This window comes from Colobus angolensis, unplaced genomic scaffold (assembly GCF_000951035.1).
Source record: "Colobus angolensis palliatus isolate OR3802 unplaced genomic scaffold, Cang.pa_1.0 Scaffold413, whole genome shotgun sequence".
NCBI lineage: Eukaryota > Metazoa > Chordata > Mammalia > Primates > Cercopithecidae > Colobus > Colobus angolensis.
In genome coordinates this window covers 701,206-723,916 of record NW_012117522.1, presented here as the reverse complement: position 1 = coordinate 723,916, position 22,711 = coordinate 701,206, and the positions used below count along the sequence as shown (strand labels likewise).

General features: G+C 44.5%; 1 protein-coding gene across 2 annotated transcripts in view; it reads left to right on the top strand.

Annotated features, from left to right (window-relative positions):
• Positions 1-11,322: 11,322 nt before the first annotated feature.
• The window catches only part of PLB1 (phospholipase B1), a 149,304-nt gene continuing 137,915 nt past the window's right edge, over positions 11,323-22,711 (top strand). For both annotated transcript variants that reach the window (XM_011956290.1, XM_011956291.1), the window contains exon 1: positions 11,323-11,415. In XM_011956290.1, coding sequence (XP_011811680.1) covers positions 11,361-11,415 — 55 coding nt within the window. In that variant the 5' untranslated portion in view covers positions 11,323-11,360. The remainder of the gene's footprint in view (positions 11,416-22,711) is intronic.

Genomic DNA, 22,711 nt, shown 5'->3' with positions numbered 1-22,711 from the left:
TGAGAAAAAAGAGGGAATATTGAGGCAGTCTCTGATTGGCAGGTTTTCTACTGGGGTGGAGTTTTGAAAGTGAGGGGACCCTAACTGACCTTTCAAAACATTTGGCAGTCTTTGATTGGTTCACTAGCCTTATTTACATGACTGGGAAAATTTCAGATTTTCTTGGTTTTTAGGAGGACTATTTAAAGAGATTTATTAATTCTGTCGGATGGAGGTAAGAATGAGGGGCAGAATTCTGGCCATGGAGAGGCCAAGTAGGTCTCCCTTTGTCCAGCAATATATTGTTCTTAGTCCCAAGAGTGCAGTTTTTGGGACACAGTTTTCTACCATGTGCAAAGCCACCATACTGGGGGCCGTGCAGGCAGTTAGAGATGAATAAAACATGGGCTATACCCATTCCAGCAGGGGATGCAGCCCCAGTTGGCTAATTTTTTGATCCCCAACAAGGTGAACTAAGTTATGTAATGAAGCTATAAGCAAACTGCCAGAGAGAGCAGGAGTTAAGCCACTGTGACGCAAAACTTCATTCAATTCATCAGGGCCCTGGGGCAGTGACTGAAGTGGGTCTGGATTTTATTCATCTATGCAGTAATTATTGAGCACTTACAGATACCAGGCTCTGTGCTAAGTGCTGGGGACACAGCAGTGAACTGCATGGTCCTTGCCCTCCTGGAGTTTACCATCAGACAGACAGGATAGACTTTATTTATTTTTATTTATTTATGCTTTTAAAAGATGGGGTCTTGCTCTGTCCCAGGCTGGAGTGAAACGACACGATCACAGCTCACTGTAGCCCTGAACTCCTGGGCTCAAGCAATCCTCTTGCCTCAGCCTCCTGAGTAGCTGCGACCTCAGGCACACAACACCATGCCTGGCTAATTTTTGTATTTTTTGTAGAGGTGGGGTCTTGCTATGTTGCCTGGGCTGATCTTGAACTCATGGGCTCAAGCGATCCTCCCACTGTGGCCTCCCAAAGTGCTGGGATTGCAGGTGTGAGCCACCACACCTGGCAGGATAGACTTTAAACAAGCAATTACAAGCTCACTGAGTATTGGAGAAGTACAGGGGGCCAGAGGAGCGTGAGGTCGGGGCGTCTCCTTGACTAGACCAGAGAAGGCCCATTGTAGGAAGAAATATTTCAACTGAGACCAGAAGGAGAACTAGGGAGGTCAAGAGGTGGGAAGGGTACTGGCACAGTCTGAGAGTTCTGGGCAGAGGAAACAGCACACATTAGGGCTGCCAGGATGCAAAAAGGTTGACATTTTTAAGGACATGATGGAGCCTCAGTGAGCCTGAGGTCAGAGAAGACGGGCCAAGTGGGACTCGAAGCTGTAGAGGAGGAGGGAGCACAGGGCCTTGTAAGTCACACTGCAATGGCTGGACTTGATCTGCAGGGCAATGGGAAGTTGGTGAGTGTTTCATACAAGGGTGTGACATCAGGTTTGCCCTTTGACAAGATTGTTCAGGCTGCTGTGTGTGAAAACGAAAAGACTGAAACAAGCATGTGTGGACATGGAGCAGCTGGGCAGCCATTCAGGGGAGCAGGGACAGAGGCCTGGGCCCAGCTAGGGGCAGTGGAGATGGAGAACAGTGAGTGGTTTCATGAGCCACTGTTGCCATATCCAATGAGACTACAAATGAGTCGGGAAAGATCGTACATTTGGTTCTTAACTCCTTGAGTTTGAGGTGCCTCTGAAACATCAAAGTGGAAACTTAGTCCGTGAATGTGTTTATGGGGTTTGAAGCTTCGAAGAGAGGTCTGACTGGAAATTGAAATGGGGGAATGGTCAACACATAGATTTTTAAGGAAACCATGGGGTGTATGTGGTCACCTTGAGAGACAAGTAGAAAGAGGAGGGTCCAGGTGAACTTCAGCAGCAGAGAAGGAGCTGGCAAAGGAGGCCAAGAAGGAACTGCTGGAGAGAAGAAACCAGGAAACTGGAAGCCTGGAGGCCAAGGACAAGTTGTCCAAGAGTAGGGGCTGAGGTTGGCTGTGAAATGCTGCTGAGATGGCAAGTAAGGTGAGGTCTGAGGACCTCATTGTTTATTGGATTGAACAAATTATTGACCTTCAAGCAATTCTAATAGTGTGGCAGGAGCAGAAGCTACATTGAAGGGTAGGGACAAGTGAGCAGACGGTGTTTTAGAAAGGTCACCCTGGTGATGGCTGCTGACCCAGAAGGGATTGTACGGGACTTCAGGTAAGAGAGGTTAAGGTGCAAGAACTCAGAGTCTCAGGATGACTGAGGAAACATGGATCTCAAGGTCAACAGAGAGGAACAATTAGAAACTTGGTCTGAGCAGCTCTGTCCCAGAAGCAAAGCAGAAAGTGAGTAGGAGATACAAGGAGGCGTCCAGGCTTCCCACAGAGACCACACTGAGATTCCAGCCACTCTCTGGAGAGCCACGTCCCTGGATGCTCCCCCTTCCACAAACTCCTAGAAGGCCTCTGAGAGTCATTTAAGGACCATACCCAACTGAACAAAAGTGATGTGGTGTTGTGTCTTGGGTTAAGAGACACAAGTTTTTGGTGCAGAAAAACTGGATTGAAAATCTGGCTTTCCCACCTGCTCTCTGTGTGGCAAGTTTCTGAACATTTTTGTGGATTATAAGACAGAGTCTGTTTCAGAAGGATTGTACTATGAAAATATGCAGGAATTAGAACGGAGAAGATGTGGAATTTGAAAATTCTGTCTCCTCAAGTTTTCTCTTCAGGTGCTAACCTTGCAATTATGAACAAAGCCCTTACCGAATCCATGAAGGAAGAGAGGAACAGGGCACGGCGGCTCATGCCTGTAATCCTAACACTTTGGGAGGCTGAGGTGGGCGAATGGTTTGAGCACAGAAGTTTGAGATCAGCCTGGGCAACATGGTGAAACCCCGTCTCTACAAAAAATACAAAAATTAGCCTGGCATGGTAGCACACACCTGTGGTCCCAGCTACTTGGGAGGTTGAGGTGGGAGGATGGATTGAGCCCAGGAGGCAGAGGTTGCAGTGAGCCAAGTGAGCCAAGATCGAGCCATTGCACTCTAGCCTGGGTGACAGAGTGAGACCCTGTCTCAAAAAGAAGAAGGAGGAGAAGGAGGGGAGGGGGAGGAGGGGGAGGAGGGGAAGGAACAGGAGGCTGCAGTGTCAGCTAGTGGTGCCCAGAGGCAGAGGTCATAGGCAGTCCCTCAGGATGGAGTCAGCTGAGATGGTAAAACTCCTCAGGGCTGTGCCCAGTCCAGTTCGATGTCCCCATGGCTGGAGATCAGCACAGATCTCTCTGCCTAGCCAGGCCTAGTGGCCAGTCTGCGTCAGGGCCCTGGGGACGGAGGCCAGTCCCAGTCTCACCTCACCCTCTCCTGCCTACTCTCACACCACCACCCTCTCCCCAGGGAGGACATCAAGGTAAACAGGGGGACTGCGTAGCTGGGAGAGCAAGCAAGCTTGCACATCATTGCCAAAGCTATTAACACCCACGTGCCAGTGTCTGATGATGCTGACAGCTCAGCCCCAACAAGCTGATGACACCAAGCCATGCCATCCCATGCCACGCCACCTCAACCCCCTGCTACACAGCCAAAGGCTCAGAGGCCCGTTCCAGAGTGACTGCAGAAAGGATAAAGAGATTTCCCCAGCTGGTAAGTTGCCATGGCTGGGGCTGGAAAGGCTCTCTTTCCTCCTTGGACCCCATGTCCAGGGGAAGCTTTTCTGAGCAGATGATCTCCTCTGAACACAGGCCAGGGGGATATGTGGGGTCAGTGTCCCATGCTTGGGGCTGTTGGAGGCAGGAGCCTCCCACTGTGGTCTGGAGCACATGAGATTCCCAGGGAAAGACTGGGAGCCTTTGGTTATTTCTTTTGGATTTGAAGGACAGATTATAGCTTCCATGGACAGAATGCAAAGGGAATTAAGTGAGAGAAAGATTAGCCCCATAGCAGGTGGTCCTACAGGATCTGCCTGGTGGGCAGAGCATCAAATTTCACACCACTTCTCTCCCCAGAGCCGTCTCTTGGCCCTGCCACATGGGACCAGGACACGGAATTTCAGCTCGAGAAGATCCAGGGAAGTTTCTCCCATGTACCAGGGCCCAGCAGCCATACTAGCCTGTCTCCATGGGACCCTCCTCCCCACAATGGAGATGGGGTGGACACGAGTTTTATGCGGTATCTGCTAGCACAGGGTCTGTATTGAGTCTCCTTGGCTTGAACTTGGCCACTCCTTGGCTGTGGTAGAGAGGAAAGGGCTCTGGCCTCTGCCTTAATCACGGAGCAGCCTTAGGCAACTTACTAATCCTCTTGGGGTTGTCTTATCAGCAAAACTGGACTAGAAATACCACTGCTGCTCACGGCCATGGTGATCCAGTCTTATGTCATGAGTGGGAAAGAACACTGGGCTTGGATCAGGGAACCCAAAACCCAGTTCAGGCCCTTGACTGCCTCTTTCTTTGCCTCAGTGTCCTCCTCTGTACGATGTGAAGAGGACGGGACTAGGTGGCTGTTAAGGTCCAGGTGCTCACTGACCAGTTCTGACCTAGTCCCTGTTGCTTTCCTGCCACTGGGTGGGATTCTCCCCAAGAAGGGGAGAAGGAAGGGGCACACTTGGGCTTCCACAAGCTCAGATGGATGCGAGAATCCCATCTGGGTCTCTGGTCCTTCTGAGATGGTACTAAGGGGGACACTCTTCGGGTGCCTTCTGCCAGGACAAGTGGTGCTTCCTCCACAGGGTAGTGAGGGCCCCGGGGCTCAGGCTGTATGATGATTGGGGTGGATGCTCAGCTCAGACTAGGTCCAGGAGAGAAGGGCCTATTGCCAGACTCTCCTAAAAAGTGTGTGCATGATCTGAGGGCTGCTCCCTGCTGGCTGAGAATCAAGAGCCTTCCCGGCTTCATCCTGGGGATGTTTAGGACATTTCACAGGTACAGCTCGCAGTCACGCTGGGGACACGCTGCTGGAGCAGGTAGAAGACTTGAATCAGAGCCTCCTTTTAAACCTACTAGTTGGGTGATCTTAGTTTAGACTCCTACCCTGAGGAATGTAGCTGGTATTAAATGAGACAACATTTATAAATTCGAATAACAAGATGCCTGTTACCTACTAGGTGCTCAACAAATGCTATTTAAATCTGGACCTGGATTGTAGGAGCTCTCATGGGTTACAGGTGGGCAAAGATGTTGACCCTCCTAGCCTTTCAGGACTGCCAGGAGGGCCATGGGGCTGTTTAGGACCCCTAACTGATCATATCAGGCCAAAGACTGCCTTCTCTGGTTTCCTTCTGTGCTGTACAAAGATCACCATCTTCCATGTGCTGGGAGGAGTACAGGTTGGGAAGCAAAGCACTAATAAAGTTCCCAGTCATTGCTAAAAGGGCTCTGGGGGTCTAGGAGACCCTGAGTCTGAAATGGCAAGAGGGAGAGGAGGGAGAAAGGGACCAAAAGGCAAAGTAGCCATGTGGCTTGGAGGATGCCTGGGCTTCCTATCACATTGCCACTGCCACCGTGGGGAAGGGATGAGATGAGTTTACACCGCATGCAAAAGAATGGAATCCATGCTGCCGGTCTCACAGCTGAGGAAACAGAGGCATAAGGAAGAGGAAATGACTGCGAGTGATCACAGGCATCGCAGTGGATCTGGGACTCCAGCCCACGCATCCTGGTGCTCAGTGACGGGCCTTCCTCAGGCACCAGAAACCAGCCCTTTCCCGCCTACTCCCTGACCTCTGGGAGAGAAGTCCCAGCACCTTACCCAGTGTCTCTTCCCTGGGTTTCCCATCTGGAGAGGCTGCCAGGCCAGCCTGATTTTGTCAGTGCTGAGTAGCCTGTCCTGGCATCGTGCCATGTCTGGTGAACCTCTTCCTTGTCTGAGGCAGCAGAGATGGAGCCATCTTGTGCCTCAGTGCTGGGCACTAGGCAGGTCCCCGAAAGCTCTGGCTCTGCTGGAGCAGCAGTTCTAGCCCTGGCTGCACATCAGAATCTATTGATGAACTTTAAAAAGGATCAATGCCCACGTCCCACCCTGGACCGGTTAAATCAGAATCTCTGAGAGTGAAGCCTGGGCACGAGTATTCTTTTAAAAAGTTCCCCAGGTGGTTCCAGTGTGCAGACAGGATTGAGAACCACTATGTGGAAGAATGATGCTGTGTGTGGCCTTGGGGAAGAGCTTGACCCCTGAATCCCCATGTTACTTCTCCATGGTGTGTGCCCATCATGCTTCATGGTATTGGGCAGTGTACCTCTCTTCTTCCTCAGCTTTCTATCGTAAAATATGCTTTTATTCCTTTTTACATCCTACTCTGCTGATCTGATCTTTTTATAGTGTCTTGATCTCTTTCCTTTTATTCTGAGTTTCATTTATTTATTCATTCATCCAACATCCAACAAATGCCTGCTATGGCAGGCAGTATGCTAGTACTGGGAACATAGCAAAGAACAAGACAGGCCAGGTCCCTTCCCTCATGGAGCGTGCATTCTGCTGGGATTTGCCCTGTCAGTCTTTCTATTTTTATTAATCAGGCTGTGATATTTGAAAACTATATTTTTTTCTAGAAATGTATTGCTAGTACCTTCTTCATTTTATCTCTTCCTTTTTCATCCCTTAGTTAATCTCTTCTTCTCTTTAGTATCTTGATTATAAGGAAAGCCTCTGCCCAAGGAAAGCTAAGTCAGCCCAGTTACTTGCATTAGACAATGTTTTGCATGCATATACCCAGGTCTTATTGGAAATACACAGGAGCCCTGGCATCTAGATAATATGCCAGGTTTGGAGAACCTAATCCAAGGTTCCTTTTACTTCTGTGACTGGGAGGGGTGATGGAGAACACAGGCCAGTTAAACCAGTTGTTTCTTTGCCCCTGGAGAATTCTCAGCCAGTGAACGAAGATTTGTGGGGGGCTTGGTATATTCAGAACACTGGGCTAGGTACTCCTGGGGGAAGAGTTTTGGGGGTGCTAAGATGGTAGGAACAGAAAGGTCCAGCCCCTCCCTTGCTGGGAACATAGGACTATCTCCATGCAGAAGGCACGAGCAATGCAAAGCCGTCATGGTGAGCTTCAGTAGGAACTTCAGAAAAGCTGAAACTTGAGGCAGAAAATCCCCAGGGCATTACTGCCATAATGCAGATTACCCTGAGATATATGGTACTTTGCTTCCACCCCTCCCACAGTTCTGGTGTGTCTTCCTAAAACGGGCATCAAGGGGTCCTTGTCCAAGATGGCAGGCTGCTGGTGCACACTTCCCATCACATTGTCAGAGCTCACTCAGGTGCCAGGGACTAAATTTTCCTCGTTGAAAGAAGAGGACAATTTGATTTACTCTCTGCTTACAGTCACTGAAAAGCTTGACCTGAAGCTGGGTGTGGTGGCGTGTGCCTGTAATCCCAGCTACTCAGGAAGCTGAGGCAGGAGGATTGCTTGAGGCCAGGAGTTTAAGGCTATAGCGTGCAATGATAATGCATGTGAGTAACTACTGCAGTCCAGCCGGGACAACAGAACAAGACCCTGTCTCCAAAAAAAAAAAAAAAACCTTGACTTGAATTTACCCTTCTTCCTAAGACTCAGGGCCATTCATAGACATTGCTTCTAGCTCCTAACACAAGGGAATTGGGTCTGGCTACATCTTTAACCAGAAGGAAAAACAAACCTGTTTTATTTTTCTCAAAGTCTAGGGATTTCTTTGTGGATTTATTACTCTCTAAAGTTGTGGTGGTTTTCAATTTTTTTTTTTTTTGACTGTGACCTACATTAAGAAAAATACATTGCATCACTACATGTAGCTGAAACAAAAGTTTTCCTGATACGTTACTTACCCTTGTTATATTGCAATGTCCTCAGATATTTTACATTCTATTTCATTTTTTTAAATGGGCTGATCATTAACCAAATCAAACTGATGGGATAATAATGGGTTGTAAACCCCCAGTTTGGAAAAATACTTGTGGAAGGCCTGTACTGCTTTAATCCACATGGGCTCTGTGCCAGGAGCTTAGTCTAGCACCTCCCTGTGGATTCTTAGACAGCAGCGAATGCTCATTTTTTGAGATGGAGTCTCGCTCTGTTACCCAGGCTGGAGTGCAGTGGCGTGATCTTGGCTCACTGCAAGCTCTGCCTCCCGGATTCACGCCTCAGCCTCTAGAGTAGCTGGCACTACAGGCGCCCGCCACCACACCTGGCTAATTTTTTGTGTTTTTAGTAGAGACGGGATTTCACTGTGCTGGCCAGGATGGTCTTGATGTCCTGACCTTGTGATCCACCCGCCTCGGCCTTCCAAAGTGCTGGGATTACAGGCGTAAGCCGCTGCACCCGGCCTGAATGCTCAGCTTTTTCAGTGGCCAAGAAACCTCTGAGCAAGGTATGTGCTACCATCCCTGAAAGATGCTAATTCAGGGGCCTGTGCCTTCCCAAAAGGAGCACCTGGTGATTCTTGCTAAAATCTGAAATGGAGAATATTTCTTATCCCCTTTTATAGGACATATCCTCTTAGGACATTTTCTAGCAAAAGTCGGAGATACAAAAGTTTCTGGACAAGTGGTGGAGCCTTTGACTTCAGACAATGACTTTCCCCTTGTTTTCATAGCTGCTACTAGACCATGTAGATAGCAGGTACCAGTTAAGTTGCCATACCTGTAAGGATTCCAAGAGGCTGGGCAAGGTGGCTTATGCCTGTAAATGCAGCACTTTGGGAGTCCAAGGTGGGAGGACTGATTGAGCCCAGGAGTTCAAGACCAGCCTGGGCAGTATAGTGAGACCTCATCTCTATTTTTCAAAAAAATTTTTAAAAAGAGTGCCCAAGAACTATTCACAATAGCAAAGACTTGGAACCAACCCAAATGTCCATCAATGATAGACTGGATGAAGAAAATGTGGCACAGATACACCATGGAATACTATGCAGCCATGAAAAAGGATGAATTCATGTCCTTTGTAGGGACACAGATGAAGCTGGAAATCATCATTCTCAGCAAACTATCACAAGGACAGAAAACCAAACACTGCATGTTCTCACTCATAGGTGGGAACTGAACAATGAGATCACTTGGACACAGGGTGGGCAACATCACAGACTGGGGCCTGTCGTGGGGTGTGGGGAGAGGGGAGGGATAGCATTAGGAGATATACCTAATGTAAATGACCAGTTAACGGGTGCAGCACACCAACATGGCACATGGATATGTATGTAACAAACCTGCACATTGTGCACATGTACCCTAGAACTTAAAGTATAAAAGAAAAAAAAAAAAAAAAAGAGTGCCTGAGAAATGTTGCTTCCCCCACAGCCTCACAGTTGGTGAGATTCCTTGTTGCATGGATGGGACTCCGAGATTTATTCTACCTAAAAGGACGTCTAGTCTATCCTGTACCAAATGCCTTCCCAGAAATCTAAATGTTTTTAAGGCATTTCTCAACTTTTCTAAATGTGAAAGAGGTTAGAGGAAGGACGGTAACCCAGTTAGGCTGTGGTAGTCCTGGAGAGAAGCAGTTAGAGATGGAGCGAGTACCTGGAGCGTGGAACCAACTCACTTCTGCCCATGCCCCATGTCCTTCCCACTCCACCGCTAGCTGGCCTACACATGAGCGGGGACCTTGGCCTATTCAGCCCAGGCAAGTTCAGTGATGCTCCTCAAAGCTGCGGGTGGCGTGGAGCTCCTGACATCCTTAGTAGTGGGACAGCAGCTCTGGCTTCTCATTGAACTTGGGGGCAGTTTAGTGAAGTTGACAAGTGTCCACATGTCCAGGGGCATCTGTGCTCACTTGGCCCCCACAGACCTTGGCCTCGGGTGTATTTTCTTCTTCCTTTTCTGTGTGTCTGCATGTGCTGCCCTCTTCCAGGCTCTGGAACTAGCTGATGGCCAGCTGGACGAAGTATATCAGTGACCACACACCTCTGGCATGTCCCAATACCCCTCTACAGTACTAAGGCTTAGGTTAAGCCTTTGGCATTGGCTAAATCAGTGGTGACCCACAAGTCACACATTTTCTGAGCAGTTGAGAAAGGGAGACAATATCCTAAACCCAGAGATTCAGGAACAAAGGGCCACCCACTTCGTCTTCACTTTCTACCCAAGACAATAGAGGTTATAACTGTAATTTTTTAATTTTTTGTTTAATTGAGATGGAATCTTGCTCTTGTCCAGGCTGGAGTGCAGTGGTGAAATCATAGCTCACTGCAACCTTGAACTCTTGGACTCTTGCCTCAGTCTCCCAAGTAGCTGGGACTACAGGTGCATGCCACCATGCCTGGCTAATTTATGTTTATTTTTTATAGAGATGTGGTTCCCCAGGCTGGTATTCAAACACCTGGGTTCAAGTGATCCTCCTTCTTTAGCCTCCCAAAGTGCTGGGATCACAGGTGTGAGCCACTGTGCCTGGCTGTGATTTTTAAATATGAGAAAAGTGGGTCAGCCAGGAGATCAGGATCTGAGGTTGGGTCATGGGAACCAGCCCCAGAGTCTTAGCTGGACCTCAGAAGTCAGGATCCCAGCCTCATGCCCACAAGTGTGGCCAGAAAGTAAGGATAATTTAAATATATTTGTTCCTATCAAGCAAGGCAATTGTTTCTGGATATTTGTGTAAAAAATTTAAATTCTACTCTCAAGGGTATTTGTCACTCAGGCTTTAAATGCCAGCTCTGTGTCTGCCCAGTTTGGACCCAGCCCAGCATTCCTGACTTAGTTTGCCCAAAGGGAACAGCTGATTTCATCAAACTTGGTTCCCTCTCTGGCTTGTACCTCTGAATTCAATATGCAGACAGCAAATCTACGGTGTGCACATCCGCCCAACACAACTGGCCACCCATGGGTTTGGAAATGGGGGAACCAGAAACAAACGTCTCTGTGCCATGCAAACCAGGGAACCTAGCAGAGCTGCTGAGACACGGGGGGGAACACGTTTCACGTTTGGAGGTAGCTTTATGGTTTACAGTTGTTACAAGGTGCTTTTGATCTCCTGGCTTACAGCTGAGAAAGCTGAGGCCACGTTAAGGGATACACCCAAGTTCCCACAGCTGTGGCTGATTTGGAATTCTGACCAGCACCTGGGATTCCCAGGCCTGCATTCTTCCCAGCAGACCCCAACACTGGCAATTTCCGGGCACCCGCCATCATGGAAGGCTGTATGGAGGCAGCTATGCAGCCCTGGTCTGTCAGTGTCTACGACTAGAACATGTTACCCATCATTGACTCATCTGCCTTAAGAACTCTTCCACCTAAATGTTAATATTTATCATTTACAGCCCGCCACTGCCCCCTTTCAAAGGTGAGCACAGTAAAATTTATGACAGGTGCACTATCAGAACACAGAGGAGCATAAAAGCAGGAGGTGTGATAGCCCATCCATCTGCTGGAGCAGCTCTTCCAGAGGCCTGAGTCACCTGGAGCATTCTGGCATGGGGCTGCGGCCAGGTGTTTTCCTCTTGGAGCTGCTGCTGCTTCTGGGACAAGGTAAGTGTGCCTTTTGCTCACAGGACAACCAATGGTTTAGCCCCGCTGGTGTCCCATGTTGCTTAGGCAAGGGACGTGCGAAAGGAGTGTGTGCTTTTGGTGAGATAAAGCACAAAGTGTACAGTTCAAGAATAAAAAGCCTGGTTTGCCTCCTGTAGAATGGGATGCAGAGGATGCCTGCACAGGGTTACCTGTCCGAAAGGCTGCCGGGAGAGAGGCAGATCTTGGGACAGGAGAGAAGGGCGGTCGGGCAGCAGCACCATGGTACGAGAGAAAAAACCTGGATTCTATTTGTGCTGTGTGGCTTTGGGCAAGTTCTTCCACCTCTCTGGACCTTGATTTTTTTCATCCTTAGAAAGGAAATATTACTGCTACTACTACTAGGCACATTTTGATACTATTTAATGCACATTTAATACTGTTACTATTTATGAGCTTTTTTTTCTTTCTCTCCTTTTTTTTGCTGAAGGACAAAGGAAGACAGATTTCCGGAAGATAAATTCTAAAAGATTGCCTACATTCTTTAGTGCTACGAAACAGAGTGCTGAACTTTCCCTTTGCAGAGGAAGGCAGACTCTTTCACACTGAAAAGGGCCTTAAAGATGATCTTTCATCTTCTCCAGATGAGAGGACGGGGTCTGGAGAGAGAAGGCACTTGCCCTTGACTCCCCAGAGAGAGAGGAGGAGGACGGGACAGAGTCCTGGGCCTGCGTAGGGTCTGAGTCCAGGCTTGAGGCTCCTCTGGGGCAAGTCAGTTACTGCTCTGAGCCGTGGGGGAGAATGGCGATGCTTGCTATGCCTTCAGAGCAGGAAGGTTGTATTTCCTTGATTACTAATGAGGCCAAGGAGGGTTTTCATATGGATTGTTTGAGTTTCTCTTTTGTGAAGTGCCTGTTCAAGTCTTTTGCCTATTGATTTTTTAGGAGTTTCCATATATGCTGTACACTAGCTCTTTGGTGGTTGCATATATGACAAATATCTTCGGCCACTCTGAAGCTTGTCCTACTCTATGCGGACTTTTGATGAGCAAAATTCTTAATTTTGTGTAAATAAATGAAGACCACCCAAATGAGGACAAACAGAGGCTATTTATTCAGAGCTTGCTGTAGCAAGACGTAACTTATGTTTGGCCAAGATTCAAAGGCAGGCAGGGGAGTGGGAAAGCTTCACAGTGGAATAAAAGGGAAATCTTCAGATCTGATCTGGTTGGAGGTTGTTGGTTTCAGGGAGCTGGGAACCATCTGACTAGAGGCAGGGCATCTGAAGTTATCCAGTTGGGAGTGTATCTGGCTTTCTCTGAGTGGTCCTGAGTTGGAAGCAGAGCAAAAAATAGAGAAGATGGCAGTCATTAACCAAACCTGACCATTCTGGGCTGATTGCTGCAGAGGCTGCAGTTCGGTTCTCTGGGCTGGCCGATTGCCTACTGTGGCTCAGAGTTCTGTTATCATATGTAGTCTCACCATTTCCATTTGTATATTCTCTATTTTTTTTTTTTTTTTTTTTTTTTTGAGACAGAGTCTGGCTCTGTCACCCAGGCTGGAGTGCAGTGGCTTGGTTTTGGCTTACTGCAACCTCTGCCCCCAGGTTCAAGTGATTCTCCTGCCTCAGCCTCCAGAGTAGCTGGGGTTATAGGTGCCTGCCACAATGCCTGGCTAATTTTTGTATTTTTAGTAGAGACGGGGTTTCACCATGTTGACCAGGCTGGTCTCAAACTCCTGATCTTAAGTGATCCGCCTGCCTCGGCCTCCCAAAGTGCTGGGATTCCAGGCATGAGCCACTGTGCCCAGCCTTTATTCTTAAGTATATGTATTTTAAATCTTCCTTTATGGTTTGTGCTCTTTGTATCTTAAAGAACTCCTTTCCTATCTCAAGGTCATGAAGATACCCTATAATTCCTTCTAAAAGTTTTATAAATTTACTTTTCTCATTTAAGCCAATCCCCCTACATCTGGGATTGACTTTTATGAATAGTATATGAGAGGAACCCAATGCTGTCATTATTATTTCTTTTTGAGATAGAGTCTCACTCTGTCACCTAGGCTGGAAGGCAGTGGTGCAGTTATGGCTCATCGTAGCCTCAACCTCCCAGGCTCAAGTAATCCTCCCACCTCAGCCTCCCAAGTAGCTGGGACCACACACCCACTCAGCTTATATAATCAAAATATTGTGTTCAGGCACATGCCACCACGCCTGGCTGATTTTAGTATTTTTTGTAGAGAAGGAGTTTCACCATGTTGCCCAAGCGAGTCTCGAACTCCTGGGCTCAAGCAACCCTCCTGTCTTGGACTCCCAAAGCGTTGAGATTACAGGTATGAGTCACCACGTCCAGCCCCTCATTTTTTTTTTAATGCAGATACCCAGTTGTCTCAGTACCATTTATTGAAAAAGCAGTTGTTTCCCTACCACTGTGAAGAGCTGCCTCTGTTTGTACATTAAGGATTCGTGCATGTTTCCGTCTGTCAGTACTCTTTTTTGCTCCATTAGTTCATTTATCTGTCTCAGGGCCAATAACACATTGTCTTCATTTTGTAACTTTATATTAACTTCTGTTTTTGAGAAAAGAAGTCTTCCTACTTTTTCTTCTTCAGAAGTGCCTTGGCTTTGAATTTCCATGTAGATGGTACTATCAGCTTGGCAATTGCCACTGGAGAAAACCTGTTGGGATTTTGATAGAGATTACTTTGAATTCTATGAATCAAGTTGGGGAAAATACACATCTTTACAATATTGAGTCTTTCAAGTCATGACTATGTATTTAGATCTTCAACGCCTCTCAGAGTTTTCTCTGTTGCAGGCATGGACGTACTTTGTTAAATTTATTCATAGATTTAGATATTTTTGTTGTGTGGCAAGAGGGTTTTTAAATTTTAGTTTGAAAATGTTTGTTATTGTAAATTTTTATTTTGAAAATGTTTTTTATTGATATAACAATAAAAAACAAATTTTTGTGTTGATTTTGAACTCAACTAAACTTATAAATTGTAATAATTTATCTGTATATTCTTCTGGGTTTTCTATTAGGTTGGTGCAAAAGTGATTGCTGTTTTGCCATTACTTTTAATGCTGCTTAATGCTCCCACCAGAAGAGCTAATTCACATAGCATTGTTCCAATTGACCTTTTAAAAAATAGAGAATCCAGGCTCAAGTCTGGATTAGCGCTCTATTTCTTTGTAACAAAGCAACGGCAAAATAGCAGTCACTTTTGCACCAACCTAACACACATAATCCTGCCAATAATGACGGTGTTGTTACTTCTTCTTCAATCCGTATACCTTTTATTTCTTTTTCTTACCCTACTGTGCTGGCTGGTACCTGCACATTTTTTTTTTTTTTTTCAAAGAGGTGATGATTGGAGGTATTCTTGTCTTATTCCCAAGTTCAAAAGGAAAATGTTAGGCTGGGCATGGTGGCTCACGCCTGTAATCCTAGCACTTTGGGAGGCTGAGGTGGGTGCATCACCTGAGGTCAGGAGTTCAAGACCAGCCTGGCCAACATGGTGAAACCCTATCTCTACAAAAATACAAAAATTAGCCAGGCGTGATGGTGGTTGCCTGTAACCCCAGCTGTTCGGGAGGTTGAGGCAGGAGAATTTTTTGAATCTGGGAGGTGGAGGTAGCAGTAAGCCGAGATTGCACCACTGTACTCCAGCCTGAGTGACAAAGCCAGACTCTGTCTCAAAAAAAAAAAAAAAAAGGAAAATGTTTAACTTCTCATCAGTAATTGTGCTGTTTGCTAAAGGCTTTTTTGTAGATATGCTCTGAGATTAAGAAACCTTTATTCCAAATTTGCTAAGAGATTTTTTAAAATTAGAAGTGGGTATTGAAATTCATCTAATGCTTTTTCTGTACGTATTGGGATGATTGCATGGCTTACTCCTTTCATCTGCTAATGTTGTGAATTAAATAAATTGACTTTTTATTATTTTGTTCATTTCTTCAGTCATTGCTTGTTAGATTTATCAAAGACCATACATTGCATTTATTTGTCCTGTCTCTTTAATCTCTTTTCATCAAGAATAGTTCTCTCAGCTTTTTGTTTATCTTGTGTCGATGAACATCTTCAGCTACTTTTTGTGTGTGAACAACAAACAGTGATGTTCTTGAATCCCCCAGTTGGTGATGCCAAATTTGATAACTTGGTGAAGGTGGCAGCTACCTGACCTTTTTCCCTTGTGAAGGTACCTTCCCCATGTGGTTTATAAATCATCCATAGGGAGATACTGTGAGACTGTGTGACTACCCTGACTACCCTTTTTCCCAGGGATTTTTTAGCATCCATTGATATTTCTTGCCTAAATTTTTATCATGGTGATTGTAAGACAGTGATTTTTCTATCATTCCTTCTTCCTTCTGCTATTGTTAGTTGGGTTTCCTCCATAAAAACGAGATTCCCTTTTTTCCCCCACTTAAAAAATATTTAACTGAACTCCCCACTCCTTTTTGTCTTATCTTTTTCATATGAAATTCATCTATGGGAGGCTAAGCAGGGAGGATAGCTTGAACCCAGGAGTTGGAGACCAGCTTGGGCAATATAGTGAGACCCTGTCTCAAATAAAAAAAAAGAAAAGAAAAGAAATTCATTTATGGACTCTTACTAACCTGTGTATTGTAATCCAGGCCTGTTATTTTTCATTTTGATGTCCAAGTTATGACAGATTTGGCCAGTGAGAGCCTCTTCAAGGTGACTTCTGTGTCCCTATCAATTTTTAAGCACTTTTAAACTTCACGGTACAAGATTTTCCCAGCTAACCTCGTATTTCCTCTATCCCAAACCTGGAATCAGCTGTTTCTTCAAGGCTTCCATTGATAGGGGAGTGTTATTTAGAAACCAAAGTCCAGGTGCTGGGAATGTTGGCTGCTGCTGAAGTGTTATCGTCTAGGCCTCTAGGCCTTCTCAGTGACGAAACTAAGAAATATAGTTTTCTTTTTTAAAAGCACGCAATAAATTTATAAAGATATCTTTCATTTAGGTAGAATTACACTTTTTCATCTCCATCTTTCATTCCATGTTTGTATTGTCCTTCACCCACAACGCAAATCTGGGTTACATACACATCAGTGTTTACTCACTTGCTGAATCCTACAACACAGTACTGGAATTGCTGTGACAACACCACTGACAACAAATGAAGTTCAAAATTCCTTTGCCCTTCTTCTGTCCTTTAGAATATATGCCACTCAGGGTGTATCGTCAAAATATTGTGTTCGAAATTGCTTGAATTATTTTTTGTTCTCTCTGTGTAATTATATAACCTAGTTGGCATACAGTTAAGTGTGTCTGTTTGTATTTAATTTTGTTTCTTCCATTCTTGCTTTTTACTAAGTTTTTTCAATATATAAAACATTAACGTGGTTCGAAAGTCGAAACTATATGAAAAGATGTACTCAGAGAGGTCCCATCCCCTTCCCCTACCCTTTCTATCTCATTTCTATCATTCCTGTAGGTAACCAATTTTATTAGTTTAATATCCTTTGTTTCTTTTTGAGAAAATACATTCTTATTTTCCTTTATTCTTACACAAGATAACCTACTATACGTGTTTTTTGCATTTTGATTTTTTTCACTTAATTATATGTCCTGGAAATAATATTATATCGGTTCAGAGATCTTTATTTTTTTCCAACTGCAGAATATTCCAATATGTATTGTATATTCCACCAGCCTCCCAACATGGCCATTAGGTTGTTTCCAATATTTTGCTATTACAAATAATACTGTCATGAACAGTCATATGCATGTATCTTTTTCAAGTTCAGCTTGTGCTAGGCTATACATCTAACTTAGGATAAATTCCTAGAACTGGGGTTTCTAGGTCAGAGAATGAACACACATATAGATTTGCTAGATAGTAACAAATTTCCCTCTGTAAGGATTGTACCAGTTTGCATTCCTGCCAACAATATATATGAAATTGCTTATTTTTCCATAGCTTGACAATAAAGCTATATTGACAATAAAACATGCAATCAAGACTTAGAATTTTTGCAAATGTTACAGGTAAGAAATATTTTAATTTATCTTATTACAATGTAATTTGATTATGTTTTCATATTTTTAAGGACCATGTGGTCTTAAGGTTACAAAAAGCAATGGGAAATGAATATTTTCCTATTCAGTTAGATGATGGCCTTTGGGAATCATACGTACATACATAGCATATGTATGTGTGTGTGTTCATGTTAAGGAAATAACCATAAATTTCTACCTCCTTGAGTTTTAATTAATCAGAAATTCATATTAAATTTTGTTAAAGGCCTTTTCAGCATCTATAGAAATAATCATATAATTATTTACTCTTAGATCTATTATGTTGAGTTATAGTAATAGACTTGCTAATACTGAATGATCTGTGCATTGCTGGCATAAAATCTAGTTGATCATGGCGTATTTTTTTCCTTATATTGCTAGGCTTAGTTTGCTAACAGTTGTTTCAGGTTATTTTTCTTATATGTTCATGAATGAGATTGAGTTGTAAGTTTCTTTTTTCTTTCTGCCCTTGCTGGCTTTGGGTACCAATATTTTATAGTCTCATAAAATGAATTTGGGAGTGTTCCTATTTTTCTGTTTTCTGGAATAGTGTGTAATAATAGTGGATCTTTTTCCTTTTAATGTTTGGTAGAACTTGCCAATGAAGCCATCTGGGCCTGGAATATTATTTTTCCGTAGATTTGTGACTCCTGCTTCAATTTCTTTAGCAGTTATAGAATTAGTCATGTTTTCTTTTTCTTAAATTCACTTTGGAAGGTTTTTTTTTCTAGGAATGTGTCCATTTCGAGTAAATTTGCAAGTGGTTTGGCATAAACTTTGTGTATGGTTTTCTGTTATCCCTTCAGTACCTGCAGCTTCTGTAGTCATGCCCTGCTTTTTGTTTCTGGTACTGATTATTTATGATTTATCTTACTAGAAGTTTGTCCACTTTATTATTTTTTCAAACCAATTTATTATTTTATTTATTTATTTATTTATTTATTTATTTATTTTTTGAGAAAGGTCTCGCTCTGCTGTCCAGGCTGGAGTGCAGTGGCATGATCACAGCTTACTGCTGCCTCGACCTCTGGGCCTCAAGAGATCCTGTCTCTTCAGGCTCCCAAGTAGCTGGGACCACAGGTGCATACTACCACACCTGTTAATTAAAAAAATTTTTTTTTTGTAGGGATGGGGGTCTCGCTATGTTGGCCAGGCTGGTCTTGAACGCCCAGGCTCAAGCTATCCTTCAACCTCAGCCTCTCAAAGGGTTGGGATTACAGGAATGAGCCACCATGCCTGGCTTTTATTGATCTTCTGTGTCACTGTTCTCTATTGAGGCATAGCAAAATACCCCAAATCTCAGTGACTTACAGTAGCAACCATTATATTTACTCACAGTTCTGTGAACCTGCAGCTGGGGAAGACTTCAGCAAAAACATCTCATCCCTGTTCCACATAGTATCATCTGGGATGGATTTGGTAGGCTGCAAATGAGATGTCTGGGGACTTGGTACTGGGACCTGGGTGTCTTCATGTTCCCCCACTTGGCCTTTGTTTCTGTATGCGCAGTCTGGACTTCTTTACATGGGGACCCAAAGTCCCAAAAGAGCACTAATAGAAGCCACAAAGCCTTCTAATGTCTGGGCACCAAAGTCATTTCTGCTGCTTCTGTGGGTCAATGCAAGTTTCTGTAGTAGCCTAGATTCAAAGTGAAGGAAATAGACGCCACCTCTTGATGGGAAGAATGGCAAAAATCACATTGCAAAACGGCATACAGGATGAGACAAAATGCTGTGGCCATCTTTGGAAAAATATACCATTGTCTATATTGTATGTTTGTTTTCTAGTTCATTCATTTATGTAAATTTTTCTTGCTTGGCATTTTTAGCGTGTCCTGAATCTGTGGCGTGATTACTTTCATCAGTTTTGAAAATTCTCGACCAGTATCTCTTGAAGTGTTGCCCCTACTTGATCATTTCTGCCTTTTCCTTCTGGAATGCCAGCACGGCATTTGGCCTGCTCACTCCATGTGCCATGTCTCTTAACCTCTCTCCCAACTTTACCATCTTTTTGTCTTTCTATACTGCATGCTAAGTAATTTATTATGATACATCTTCTAGTTTGTTCAATCTCCTTCAATTGTGTCTAATTTTCTGTTAACTCTGATCATTGAAGATTTTGTAAACTGGTTTTTTTATTTTTCAAACTTAACTTAACATTCAATTTCTTACCACACTGTCAATTAAATAACTTTGGATTCCCATAAAAACTTCAAGTTTGTCTTATTTTTAAAAAATATAGTCATTTTAAGGGCCAGGCACAGTGGCTTACGTCTGTAATCCCAGCACTTTGGGAGGCTGAGGCAGGCAGATCACTTGAGGTCAAGAGTTCAAGACCAGCCTGGCCAGCATGGTGAAACCCCGTCTCTATTAAAAATACAAAAATTAGTGGGTATAGTGGTGTGTGCCTCTAGTCCCAGTACTCAGGAGGTTGAGGCAGGAGAATTGCTTGAACCTGGAAGGCAGAGGTTGCAGTGAGCCAAGATTGTACCACTACATTCCAGTCTGGGCAACAGAGCAAGATTTGGTCTCAAAAAACAAACAACAACAAAAATTCATTTTATAATTTTACAATTTTGATGATTTTAGTATCCAAAGTCTTTGTGATCTGTTTCTTTTGTTTTCCTGCTGATTCTTGCTCATATGTATCTAATTTCTTTATGTACTGTACCTGGTTATTTTTTATTGCATGCTGCTCAGACTCCTTGAAAATGTGCTTATGAGATTCTTTGAGGCCTAGGATGAAGGTGAGTGTCTTCAGAGAAGGTATAAGTTCATTCTGTTGGGCACTGGGGATATTATCATTTGAGGATCACTTAAAACTAAATTCATGGTGTGAGCCTCCCTAGAAAAACCAAGCTCTATGATAAGCACAGTTCATGTATAATACCCTTACTTTAAGATGGCCTGTGCTATTTTCCCCATTTTACAGATGAGAAAACTGAGAAGCTAGGTAACTTGTCCAAAATCATCCAGCTAATTAGTACAGGAAGCTGAGGTCAGTCCTGAGCTTGGATCCAGGGCCAGCACCTTTTGCCACCTTACAATGTAATAGAGCTCAAGGGAAGAACCAAAATTAGACTTTTATTTAAACTTTTAAATGGACTCAACAAGCAATACATATGAAAACAGATTCCTGCTTTGAATGTTTTGGTTTATAAAACTGAAATATCATTAACTCAAAACTGCAGTTGGCAAAAGCAAGTTGGCAAGAAATCATTGTATCTAATAAAATACCATTTTTGCTAGAATTTTATTTTCCTCGAATGGGTCAGAAGTTCCCAGAAGATTGTCATGCCCATGGGAAAAACACTTGTTGCCTTGGTAGCATACCCATGACAGGCCTGTCAATGCAAAACCAACGGTGGGAGCTGGGTGAACTCATTAAATGAGAAAAGGATACCTTTTCATTACTAAAACAAGCTAGGTAACATTGGTTTTGCAGCAGCCCAGGGTTCTTCCTGAAGGTTGGTTTTCCTTGCCTTCCTGCAGGAAGTTTTCCCAAGCCTTCTAGAAATACTGTCTTTCTAAATAAGAGTAGAAAGGGATATTTGAGAACCTTTGGTGGTCTGAGTCCTTCAAATTATTGATGCAAGATCGGGGAGAACCTGCTTGGGTCACATACCTAGTTGGTGGCATAGCCATCCCCGAATCTCTGGAGTTAGACTCTACATCCCAATGCCTCCATCCCCATCCCCACCCCCCACTTCAACTCACACACTTGTCTCCAAATGTCTGCTTTGGACACTGAGCACAGGTATGGGGTTTTCTCTAGAGGCTCAAAAGTTCTACTTTCCTGGGGTGTCATCTGTCCCTTGTAGATTTTTAGGACTTTATTGTCAATCATCATTTTCATCAAGTTGCATTTTTGCTACTGTCAATTAACTGTCTGAGCACCCTTCTAAAAACCCAAGTTGGGCTGTGCCTGGCTGGTAGTTACTAAATCAAATGTTAAGGAACCCTCTGGGGAGAGAAAACGGATCCGCATAAAATCACCGGAGAAGAATTAAGCACCAAAATAGGTGCAAGCAGCTGTAATAAAAACAATAGGATTCAGAGAGCTGAGAGATGAATGTGGGCTGGAGGAATCTCATGTGGGAGGTGAAACTCAATTGCTCACAGAAGGGTGAGTGGGACTGAGATAAACACCAAGGAGGAGAGAGGGCAGGCGAGGGGAGGGCATGGCATGATGAGTTTGAGGAGCAGGAGCAGGCTGGCTGAACTGGAGTGTGGGGTTGGTGTGGGGCAAAATGAGGAGTTAAGGTAGGACAATTAAACCCCAGTGCAAGGAGAATGGAGATTTTTCAGAGTGCCTTTTAGCTTAAAGAGACTTCTAAAATGATTGAAACCAAATCTTTTATTTTACATTTACAAAAACTAAACTGATGGAGTGACTGGCCTAAGATCATGCAGCAAGCCTGGAATTTTAATTTGCTGTAGTGGGAAATGGGGAGCTATAGAAGGTTCTCTAATAGGGGAGTGGCATGATGCAAGTGGTATTTTGGGCAAGATGAGTCCTCCAGCTCCAGACATAAAAGGTCATGAGTCAAAAGAGGCACCACCTTGGTGAACAGAGCCCTGGATCATAGGAAGGGGCCCAGCAGGGATACTGCTGGGCTCTGGGAAAGATGAGTGCTTTTCTTCATGCCTTAGGCCACCATCTCCTTTTGCATTGTTGCAGCTCTGAGAATGAGGGGTCCTAAGCCTCCCTTCCTTCATACCACTACTTCCCAGTTGTCTCTGGGAGGAGACCTTCCTGATGGTCTCCCTTCCTGAGACTCCCTTCCTTTGGGGTTCACTGATTAACACACCTGCCACCATCCAGCTTTGAGGAATCCCTGGTCCTGTTTAAAGTTCTGGCCAATGGTGGCTGAGGCGAAGCTAGAGCTGCTGCTGATTGTGGAAGACATCAGTATAGGAGGAGTCAGGGCTCTGGAACCTGCCATCATTAAGGTCTGCTTGTTCATCTTCACTATGGGACTGTCTTCTACAGGCTGCTCCTTCCTGGCTCTGGGTTGGCCTCAGCTGTCCCTGTCTTAGTCTGTAGTGTGCTGCTATAATGCCACAGACTGGGCCATTTATAATGAACAGAAATTTATAGTCTCATGGTTCTGGAGGCTGAGAAGTCCAAGATTGAGCGGCTGGCATCTAGTGAGGGCCTTCTTGCTGTGCCATCCCATGGCAGAAGGCAAAAGGGCAAATGAGGGAAAGAGAGAGAGACAAAAGGGGCCAAACTCATCCTTTCATAACAAATCCACTCCCACAATAA